The 11792-nt window shown below is 49.1% G+C and overlaps 1 protein-coding gene across 1 annotated transcript in view; it reads right to left on the bottom strand.

The window, feature by feature from the left end:
- LAMC2 (laminin subunit gamma 2) overlaps positions 1 to 11792 on the bottom strand; it is a 55516-nt gene that overhangs the window by 17991 nt on the left and 25733 nt on the right. The window contains exons 4-9 of the mRNA XM_008145933.3: positions 8588 to 8686; positions 6022 to 6158; positions 5086 to 5208; positions 3751 to 3940; positions 1382 to 1494; positions 227 to 445 (exon numbers count right to left, since the gene is read on the bottom strand). Coding sequence (XP_008144155.2) covers positions 227 to 445; positions 1382 to 1494; positions 3751 to 3940; positions 5086 to 5208; positions 6022 to 6158; positions 8588 to 8686 — 881 coding nt within the window. The remainder of the gene's footprint in view (positions 1 to 226; positions 446 to 1381; positions 1495 to 3750; positions 3941 to 5085; positions 5209 to 6021; positions 6159 to 8587; positions 8687 to 11792) is intronic.

Here is an 11792-nt window from a genome sequence, read left to right as displayed (position 1 = left end):
CCCAGCACCTTTCCCACAACCTCGTGGCATTTCCACAATGAAAAGGATTGAGTGTCACAGAGCACCGTGTCCATCTTCCCCGACTCCAGCCCGACGTTCCTTAATCCTTTCCCATCTCTGAAAGGAGTTCAGGCGCAGGCGTTCTCACACAGTTCTGGCTCATCCGCGGGAGACCCCAGTCACTGGCTGCGCCCAGCCCCCTGGTCCAGGTGTTCATGTCACTCACCTGTGTCTGGGTCGCAGGTCCCGCCCCCTTGGCAGTTACATGGAATACAGGTGCCAAAGGGTCCCAGTCTGGGGGAATCTCTTTTGTAGCCAGAAGCACAATCCTGGCAGAACTGCCCCTTGTACCCAACAGGACATACACATTGTTCAACCCAGGGGGCCGGGGCGCCGGAGATGGGGCGGGCCGAAATCAGGGTCACGTTGTCCAGGTACCCAGTGCCTGCAGTCGAGAGAACAGGTCAGACAGAGCAGGTGGCGAGGTGTAAATAAAGATCGACAGGCAGGCCTCTCTTCGGGTTTGATCTTTCCTGACTCACTGTCACAGGGGGTGTTCACTCACTCGGCCATGCGTGGAGGCAGAGCCGTCCGTCATGACTGAGCACACCGGCTCTGGGGTCAGAAGAATCAGAGTTTAAATTCTGGCTCCCCCCTCACAGGCTGTGTGAACTGGGCGAGTCACATAACCTTTGCATGAATGTGTCTCCTCAGCTGTGGAAGTAACAGTGCGATCTACTGCACGTGTTTGCTGTGAAAATTAGATGAGACAACGCATATGGTATCATGTGCCGGGCACACAGTAAAGACTCAATACGTTGTGAGGAAACACCTTTCTACGTCCTGTTTGATTCGCTGCATCGGTGACGTGGGAATGGGGCACACAGCTGAGGTTCCTTTTCACACGGGGGCCAAAAGCTGAAGGAACGCTCACTTCAATACCTTCAATCGGATTCTCAATAAACAGAACTAACAGACTATGTGATGATGGGCGAACGTGGTGGCACCGAGTGTAACCCCAAAGGAAAAGCTGCCCAAGGGATAGAGTCTGCGTCACAGGCACGGTTTCCCAGCGGAGGGAATGGGCCTGTGTGTGGTCTATTGTCTTCCAATCACCAGCTTCCATCTAAATTCAGAGACTCTCTTTAGCAAGGCAGCATCATTCACCCTTCATTGGTGCTGACACCTCTTTTGAGAGAAACATTCCTTTTTAACGACTTCTTCTAGAATCGAAAAATTCAACACCGAGACTCAACATTGAAACCATCGGAGCAGTTTATCTACTTGTTTGGGTGGCTGAACGTTAGCGCGCTGAAGCAAATGAAAGGCAAACCTAAGGGGGCTGGGGGGGGGGGGGGATCCATTTCTCCCGGTCACTTACTGTATTCTCCGTAGGTAGCTCGGATCCAGAGGGCTGTGAGGTTCCGCAGTAACCTCCGGTACTCAAAGTAACTCAGCTGGGGGCTCCAGTTGCTGCTTGGATGTTCATTTAATCTGCAAGATTTAAACCCAAAGGCTTAAGGAGCCAACTCTTTTCAAGTCTTATCCTTTGTACACCTGATACAAATTATGCCCCGGACCGGCCAAGCCCTTTCACAGTCCTGCTCAGAGAAGAGGCAAAGGGCCAGCAGCCACATCCTTGTAGGCACAACATGGAGCTTTCTCTCTCCGTGGGAAGCAAGCCCCACAGCACGTGATGGGGGGGGGGGGGGGGGCGGGGCATCCCCGCGTAGGAAGCAAGCTCCAGCGTTCGTGGCGTCCAGTGCTGGGCCAAGGCCCTCAGAGACCCCTTTCTCTTCTCGTTCACGCAAAACCCCATGTTAGAAACATCTCTGGGTTCAGGAAGTTCTGATCCTCAACTCAGACCCTCAAGAGCTACCATTCATTTTTTTTGTTTTTGTTGTTTAAATAATTTATCTGAGCACATTTCAAAAGTTAGTTTCCACCTTCTACATCAAATCCGTCCTAATTAGGCATCACAATGCCTCACTCTATCACATCGCCAGCCCCTGAACTATTCTTTTTCATGTGTTTTTTTTGTTTTGTTTTGTTTCCTGGATTTGCTCTCCCAGGGACGACCCTGACCCTTTTGTTTCATTCACCCACTGGTTAAACAAAGTTAACTGTGCACTTGGTTGGCGCCAGAAGCTGTATTGGGATGGAAGACACAAGAGACACGGGGGTGAGGTGGTCAGCATCCAGCCAGGGGAGTCATAGGTGAATAAATCATTATGACACAATGCAGCGAGGGCTATAACACATGCATGCACAGGCTGCCATAGAAAGCCACGAGGTGACTGTCAACTCACCTGGGATTCTGGAAGGTTCACACAAAGGAAAAACCTATAAGCTGAATCTCAGAGAGTAAAGTGCCCCAGGCTGAGAAGGTGGGACTGGGTATTCCAGGTAGGAGGGCTGTGTGTGTACCACTGGCATACGTTGCACTCCGTTATTTAAGTACACACTGTGTGTGTGCCTTCTAACTGTGTTTCCCTTACCGCTGCCCTGGGTTAGGCCTCCAGCAACTGTTGCTTGAACCACTGTGCGTGTGTTCGGATGGTCCAGTTAAGGACCCCACCTGAACTATCCTCTACATGGTATTTGCACCAGCCTTCACACCTGATCATACCACTTCTTGACCTCCAGTGTCTCAGTAAGCTTTCCATTATCTTACAGGCATGGACAAGATCTCAGCACCTTGGCATGGCATTCAACACCACCCTGTGGGTCCTTCCCCAGTCTTTTCAACCTTATCTGTCCATCTCCCTTATACATGCTGTGTAGCAGCCATAAACAGCTCTGCCAATCCCCACCCCCCCCCCCCCCCCCCCGTATTATGCCCTTCCACGCCCTCACCTATATCGACACGCACAGTTGCCTTGCTTTTGTCCCTGGGAAAGTCCTGCCCTTCTTTCTGGTCTCAGCCCACATGCTGCCTCCTCTGCAATGCTTTCTGTGACTCCTCCAGGCAGAACTGGGCACTCTATCCTCTCCTCCCAAGTCCCCACGAGCATGCACACTACCGAAGCAACTTTTGTACTGTACTATGTTTGCTTGTTGACATGTTAATATATTCTACTAGACCATGAACTCTTTGAGGACAAAGACCATATTTCTTCATCTTGATTTCCAAGCTTCTAATCAATACTGAGCACTTAGAAGGCACAGCCCCTTTCCCCAACCTCTCTGTACCCACCATTCAAAATTGCCATTCCGGAGAATGAGCAACCCCCTTAGACGCAGGGCTGTCTGTGAGCTCACTCCTCCCACCGCTTTCTCTGACCTCACTTCTCAGTGTGTTCCTCTCCCCCACTCCACGCTCCACTCATGCGTAACTACTTGGAGTTCCCTAAATCACAACCTCCCTCAACGTATTTTCTCTGCCTTGTTAACCTTTCCCCCTTTCTTTCCTTAGAGAGTTGCTCTTCACTGTCACATCTTCTTGAGACTCTTTCCTTGATCACTCCAGTGTGGGTTAGTTTTGCCTGTGTGTGTTCAAAACCCGTGTCCACCTTATCTATCTTACAAGCTGCACTGTAACCATTTGTTTATTTTTCTCTCCCATTAGCCTGTGAGAGGCTTGAGGGCGGGAGTCATGTCCTGTCTCAGCACATAACACCATGGCTGGTACATAAAAGGTGCTCAGAAAAGCTTGTTGAATGAACAAATGATGACTGAGCGAATGAAGGAAGGAACTTGACTGCAATCACAGCTTGTTCTATTCGACCCACTGGTAGTCTCTCTTCTTACCTGAATGTGTAAGTCTTGGTGATCCCACAAGGCAGTGTCTTGCCAAGCGGCATTAAGGGAGCTGTGATCCGGAGACCAGCACCTTCCAGGATCACGTCGTGGGCGGATGGGTGTCTGCCTCCCCTGTCCACACGGTAGTCAAAAGACAGGCTTTGCCCATAGCTCACCTGTTGATTCCCGAGAAATTTGGCTGTGAAATAGAATTTGAAGAGATTGAGATCAGTGTGAAGCTGGAGAAGCAAACTAGGGAGCAAGTCTGAATTAATGTTGGCCATTCCTGTATTATCCACCCACCACCCTGCCCCAAACCACCAGTCAGAAGAGACAGTTCATGGCCACACTGCCATCGGCTACAAAGATGGGTTAGTTACTGAAATGCTAAAAGGGCCTCATTATCACACACTTCCATCTATTCGATCAGTGGTCGTGGACCACGGGTGGTCCTTGAGGTCCGAAAGGTTGGCGCCCGCTGTATCAGATGATTCATGGCATGGCCCTGTGACAGACCAGTATGTTAACATCCCAGGTATACCGGCAATAATGCCATTCGTTACCTAATGCTTTAGAGCAGGGGTGGGGAACCTTTGTTCTGCCATGGGCCATTTGTATTTATATCATTTGCGGGCCATACAGAATTATCAACTTAAAAATCAGCCTGCTACATTTGGTTAAACATTTAATTAACTCACCCCTAATGCCTTGACAGGGCCAGGCCAAATGATTTCACAGGCCTTACATGGCCCGCGGGCCGGATGCCTCTGCTGTAGAGTTTACAGAATGCTTTCACAGACAACATTACATGTGATGGCAATAATACTTGGAGGTAGGCATCTCAATTCCCATTTAACAGCTGAGAGCACTGAAATTTGGAAGGTTAAGAGGACAACTCCTCCAGGAATCACGTATCAGCTAAGGACGTGACTAGGATTAGCATCCTCACCAGAGCTTTACCATCCAGCTTTTCTATACCACTGATGATTTTTAAATCTATAGGTGCTTAAAACTTTGAGAAATGCCTTGTTTTTGCTTTTCCATCTGCTTCTCAACAGGCCCACAGATTTGACCACAGTCCCTATATCTTGTCTTGGTGGGAAACCTAGAAGAAACTTCCCCTTTGATTAAAGTAGGACCCTCACCCAGGGTCTGACGGCCTGGGCACCCATTCTGCTCTGTTGTGCCATGACTTCGTCAAATTGGGCTGAAGCCCCAACCGTCGGCTGCAGATACTGCTGCCCTGAACACTAAGGGACATGGTTTCCCTTCTCCAACTCTGCTCCTCTATCCTCACTTCCTAGTCTTAAAGGTTGGCTTCTATAGGACAAACGCCATACATACCAGGAGCTACAAAATAGACAGGGTCCGATCGTCGTGCCGAGCTAAACACGTCCCGGTGGCGCTGTGACCAATGGAGCTTTGCAGGAGAGCCATTTCTTTGGACAGCCCTCCAGCCGTCAACATCTGGAAGACAAATAAAACCACTCTGCATTTAGACAAACCATCTACTGAGATAAACAAGGCAAGATGTGCTTGCCAAAAAGTCCTAGCGGTGAGTAGCAAGTGGGGTTTTCTTAATATTTCCACCCTCATGTCCAGTCCTCAAAACTCCCCAGGCACCTCTCTGCTTGGGTCTCAACCTCATCTGCTCCGCCCACAGCAGCATGGACTTCTAGTCTTTGAGTCTCTTGTGAGAAGAGAGCACGTTTTCATCTGCCTGTAATTTGGAATATTATTTTATTGACATAAACAGTGTCTGGCCTTAGTGAGGAAAGAGGGTCCAGTATGTTCAAAGGGAAATTCAGAGTTGGAATCATCTGGATCTCCCATATTTTTAAGGTGCTTTGTAGCTTGGGAACTAATTTCACATAAATGAACTCATTTAATGTATGTGAAAGGAGTATGATTAGTGAGTGTGAATTCCAGGAAGGAGCTCATAAGAGCCCCTCCCCCTGCACCCAATCCAATGAATGATTCTTTGTGGTTTTGAAACAGATGGGGATGGGAAATGCAGGGAAATGAATCCCTGGTTTCTTTGTAGTGGTTCTTTTAAGTTATTCATACACTGGTATGAGTAACCTGTTCAGCTATAACTTTTTCAAGATACTAGAGTCTGCCTGATTGGCCTATAATAATAATAATGCACATTAGAAGCTAGAAGAGAGTTGCTAAAGGTGACTCCAGACTCCCATCCTGTGGATGGCCATGTGGTTATCTGTCAGCACAGAGCCCTGTACAATGTTAAAAACAGAAATTCTAGAAAACAGAGGACTTTACCCTGATGGAAGGTAGAGGTGATTTTATGGACGCTGTAGTCCCCAGAGCTGTGGCAGCTGGCCGAATGCCCGTAGCAAAAACACTGGGTACAGCCCTCCGGGTTTCCTCCATCCAGGTGATAGTACCCTGGCCGACACCTGCAGGGGCGTTTTGGAAGTCAGGACAAGATTATAGGTTATTTCTTAGTCCATGTAGAGAATATGATGACTGATTTTTCTACTTTCTCTCCTACCCGGGCCTATTCATTCCCAGAGGGGGTAAATACAAATTATACATGCCATCCCCACTCCCAGACCACCTGGGGACAATCACACCGCCCCCATCTTCCCCACCCAGTGACAGAGCATGGCGGACATTCACTTTCTCTCCCTCTGGTAGAGCAGAATCATGTGTGAATTGGGTTTGGAAACTTAGTGATTTCCCCATTCTTAGTGAGGAACTGAGTGGAGGTCATATGGGCAAGATGGGGTAGGGTAGGGCAGGGCTATGCAGAGCTGGACTCATCCTGGAGTAAGGGCTTAATGGGGACAAAAGGGTGAGGGGGGGGCAGGAAAAGAAAGCAAATGCTCCAGTCCCAGCATCCACTTAGCCCCACTGACTCCCCTCCCCCAACCAGAGCACTAGGTGTTAGCTAGCATCCCTGCCCCTTGTACCCGGGCTCTGGCCCAGCGAGGAAAGGGGCGGGTGAGGCTAGGACAAAGGATGGCTAGAGACTCTCTACAGGAGCAAAGTGTGGGCTAGAGTTCCACCCCTCTCCCAGCTCGAGCTTTCCAGGGGCTTCTCTGAGGACCACAGCTGCCACCGAAGTCCCAGATGTTGGGGTCACAGAGAAGAGGGCGGGGGAAGCTAGGGAGGACTCATGTTTTTCTCTGTTCAAGTTTACTACATCCTTCTACATGAAATAACGATAGTTTCAAGTATCATTTATTTAACACTTCAAATGATATGCCAGGCCCCTGATGTGTGCTCTCTCATTTAATCCTCAGCACTTCCCTATGAGATAGCAATGGTTATTTCCAACTTTCTTAGATGAAGAGACCAAGAGAGGGTAAGAAGCTTGTTCATTCAGCTGGTAAGTGGCTGAGGCAAGATGCAAACTCAAACACGTTTCTTTCTAATCCATGTGGTCTAACTCACTGGACCATAGGTCGGGAGTATGCTCATTGTGCAAAATCCCAGAAAAGCAAGTTGGCTGGGATGCTTCAGAGAACAGCTGTAAGTAAATAAGCATGGCTTTTTCTCTATAGGACAAGGGTTTTTAAAAAAAATCATGGTTTCTATGGAGGAAACCGTAGATTAAAAGAAATTTAAAAACAAGGAAGGAAAGAAGCAAGAAGGGAGGGAGGGAGGGAGGGAGGGAGGGAGGGAGGGAGGGAGGGAGGGAGGGACGGACAGGAGGGAGGGAGGTCCAGAAAGGGCAGAGAGGGCATGACAAAGGAGGGGAGGAAAGTGAAGGGAATCAGGCAACACTAACTACTAGTGTTTATAGGGATGCATTTGCATAACAAACCACGAAGAAAAGTAAGGAAGAGATCACCCTAGAAGTTAGAATAGTCATAGCTTCCAGGGAGGAGGGAGGAGGGAGGAGGGAGGAGGGTGAGTGTCCTTGGGATGCCACATTTTCAGCTGAGGGCTATTTCCTACAATTGGTGGTGCTGACAACATTGGTTTTCTGTGGCTCTCTATTTCTGTGTTATATTTTGAAATTAAAAACGTTTTCAAAAAGTGACTCCTCTTTTAACTCTGAAGCTGCGTTTCCTTCTCCCCACCTCAGCAGCAAAGAACCCCCTTGAAAAGAGAGATTGGAATGTGCCTGGCATTTCCTCTGCCCAGGTAGGAGTGATTGGCAGGATGCCAAAGAACTGCTTTCTTACTTGTGAGGAAATGAGGAGGAAGCCTTTACCCCTGGGGCCTCGCCACAGCCCTCTGCTCGCCACAATCTCAGAGGGCGGGGAGAGGAGGACAGAGCTTTAGGTCTGAGGAGTGTCTACACAGGAATGTCCTACTGCAGCAGCTGAGGGTGGGTCTCTTCTCTTGGGGCCACCTGCCCAAGCTTGGCATGGGGCCTGCGTGCTCTTACATCTCCCCCGTTCATGTGTGTGCACGCAGCCACCATGCCATCCCTGGGCGGGTCCTTTTCTGCACACGATGGTTAAATATGGCCATACACTGCGATATTCCCTCTTACAAGAATTTTCCCAACGTGTTTAATTAGGTCAGGCCTTTCCTGGGAGCAAGATGAGTCATGTGACCTCGTCACTGCACACCACCTGGTAGCTGAGCACCTGGGATTCGGAGCCAGCTGGCAAGGGCACTCACGGGGGCCCTGTGCCTCTCCTGTGGTGCAAACGAAGAGAAAAAGCCACAGCCAAACGCATGGAGTCCCAGTGAGATTTGGGGGCTCAATTGTATTCCTTTTTTAAGCTTCGTTTTTGAGGACAGAGGACAGGAAGAAGGTCATCAACATCTGTTAAGTGTCTCTTTCCCATAATTGCACTAGAGGATGATTTATGCTAGTGGCCAAAAGCCTCTCCCTGCTGTGTCCATAGGGCCCGCGTTCACACACCTATCACAGCGCTCCCCGGTGACAGCTGGCTTGCAGACACAGCGGCCTGAATCACAGGGCCCCGAGACACCAGCTGGGTCACAATCACACTTGGGGTCTCTGGGAAAGAAGAAAACAAAAGTTAGGGATGTGTTTCCAAATGCTTTGCAACTTTACACATAAAGATCAAGTGCTCATCAGCCAATGTCACCGACTTGAGCAAATCTTTCCTCTTCAGTTTGGCCTCTTTTTTTTTTTAAAATATATTTTATTGATTTTTTACAGAGAGGAAGAGAGAGGGATAGAGAGTTAGAAACATCGATCAGCTGCCTCCTGCACACCCCCCACTGGAGATGTGCCCGCAACCAAGGTACATGCCCCTGACCGGAATCGAACCTGGGACCCCCGAGTCCGCAGGCCGACGCTCTATCCACTGAGCCAAATCGGATTCTTCAGTTTGGCCTCTCTTAACTATCCCTGTCCATGCTCATGCCTCGCCGTCTCTGTACAGACTCATTTGTCTATGCCAGGGCTACTCCAGTGTCGTCTGGGTGGCAGCCGGTCCATGACCTGTTTGCTACCTATCCCTAAAGAGAGGAGGTGCTTTGTGCCAGAATATAAGCCAAACTCATCACTAAGCTGTCTAGTTTGGTTGACTGTTTGGTTCAGTTGATATTTTTTTTAAAAAGTATTTGTTTCTCCATTGTTTAATTCAGTGACATCTGCTTTTATTATGATTAATTCCATCTATTTGCTATTTTAATTCATTTAGTTCTTTTCTTTGGGTAACCCTTTTATTGAGATACTAGAGGCCCAGTGCATGATTGAATCATGCACGTGTAGGGTCCCCTACACGCTTTCGCTTTCAATCAAGGGGGAGCTGGGTGCCTGTCCACTGGTGCTGGAGCAGACAGGCACCCAGCTCCCCCGCTTTTGATGGTCCACGGCAGGACGTGAGCTCACTGCCCCAGAGGCCCCTTCTGTTTCGCAGCACAGCCATGGCGCAGATGCTGAGCTTGTGCCGCCACTGGTGACGCGAGCTCAGCGTCCTGCCGGCCCAATCGGCTACCCCGGCCACCCCGCATCCCGCCCCCTGCGCCTCCCTCTGGCCCAATCGTGGGCGTAGCAGAGTGATGGTAATTTACATATTACCATTTTATTAGGTAGGATAATTCACAAGTTATGTAATTCACCCATTTAACGTGTACAATAGTTTTTAGTAGATTCTCGGAGTTGAACATCCATCACCACAATTTTAGAATATTTTCATCACTCCAAAAAGAAGCCCGGTGCCCGTTAGCAATCCCGCTCCATGTCCTACCCCAGCCCGAGGCAGCCACTAGTCAGCTTCCTGTCTCTGTGGATGTGCCTCTTCTGCACATTTCCTATGAATGGAAGCATACAATATGTAGCCTTTTGTGTCTGGCTTCTTTCACTTAGTATGTTTTCAAGGTCCATCCATGTCATGCCATGTAGCAGTACTTTGTTTCTTCAGGGCTGAATAAAATCCTATCATGTGGGAATACTGTACTTTGTTTATCCATTGAACATGTGTGTACTAGTTTCTGTGAAGATACATGTTTTCATATCTCTTGAGTGAAATTGCTGAGTTTGGCTGATTTTTTTTTTTTTTTTTTTTGGCAAGACTTTCTCAATAAAGTTCTTCATTATTTAATGTTGGCACAATCTCCTTGTCTCATGCAGACCAGGGCTTTGACTAGTGACTGGTCCCTGACAGTCAAAGCATGGGTCCTGTCACTCAGTCTGGAACACAATTATGTAGTTATCTCAGGGATCCAAAACCAAGTGTCATCTGTACTCTACTGATCTGCTCCTCCTCTGACTGCCCTATGAGCCCATCCAAATCCTGCCCAGACTTGAACTTGACTCCTTCCTCTCCCTTACATTCCTCATCCAACCAGCTGCCAAGTCCTGTCAGGCTTCCTGAAGATTTCTTTGCCAATTTTCACCTTTAATTCCCATGGTCTCCTCCCTGTCTTAGCCCCTCCGTACTATTTATCTAGACCCTTTGATGGACATTATACAACATCTACTGGCTGCTAAGCACTGGGGATACTAAGACATGGGGAATACCCCTGTTGTCTGGGAGTCTCAGGGACAGTAACGCAGGGGGCAGCTGTAGCCGAGCTGGAACACCCTCTACGTGCCTCCTACAGGATGCAGCAGTGAACAAGACAGAGTCATAATGGGGCTCAGATTCTAGTGAGAGAGACAGACAGACGAGCACATATAGAAAATGAGAGATTTGAAGTAGAATAGCGAGTCAGAACACGGAGGAGTGGGGACTGGGCAGGGAAGGCCTCTGTGAGGAGATGGATGTGGTGGGGATGGAGCCCCAGGAAGCTCTGTGTGGCTGGGCTGCGGGGTGGGGAAGGGCAGTGCTCTAGGCCAAGGCCGAGGTCACCTACATTTGGCTCCTTTGGAGGAGGGAAGGAAGGCTAGTGCGCTAGAATGTGGGGAGCCGGGGGGGAGACTATGACTGAGGTTGGGGCAGGATCTCGCAGGGCCCTACTGGCTTTGATGAGAAGTCTGGACTCATTCTGAGTGGGCAAGGGAGCTAACAGAGGACTGCAAAAGAGAAGTGATACGATCTACTTGTGTTTTAGGAGGGTTACGAAAAGGAGATGGGGCCCAGGGAAGGGTCTCTGAAGATCATTGAAAAGGGGACAGGGAGGCTGGAAGAGAACAATCTATGCAAAGGCCCAGAGGGTAAGAGAACATGGGAGAGTGATGACGGGGGCAGACCGAACATGGCTGGAGGGATCTTCCCATATGGGCAAGGGGACACAAACCCTCCCCAGGCAGCCTTCTAACTAATGGCTTCACTGCCAAGCTCCCCCTCCTCTAAGCCACGCCAGCGCCCTGCCCGCTCTGCATCTCTGCGGACTGGATGTGTGATTTATAATGCACGCTCCACCTTCTTCCAGAAAAGAATGTGAGGAGGGACAGAAGGTGCTTCAAACTAATGGAGATTAAAGTTATACACAAAAGTCTACTCCAAGCTCATTGGGTTGGAACAAGTCTCAGGTAGGAATCTGAAGATTCTTACCCCCATCGTTGTTCATCTAAAGGGGGCAATTGGCAGGGTGCAGAACATGGGTTCCTGAGCCAAGACTCTGGGCTTGACTATTACATCCACCTTCCCCGGTAACGTGGGGCAATTTATTTAACCTCTTGTGGAATAAACTTCTTATCTTTAACATGA

Source organism: Eptesicus fuscus, chromosome 22, assembly GCF_027574615.1.
Source record: "Eptesicus fuscus isolate TK198812 chromosome 22, DD_ASM_mEF_20220401, whole genome shotgun sequence".
Lineage (NCBI taxonomy): Eukaryota > Metazoa > Chordata > Mammalia > Chiroptera > Vespertilionidae > Eptesicus > Eptesicus fuscus.
The sequence above is the reverse complement of the archived record's forward strand: the minus strand, read 5'-3'. Positions and strand labels throughout refer to the sequence as shown.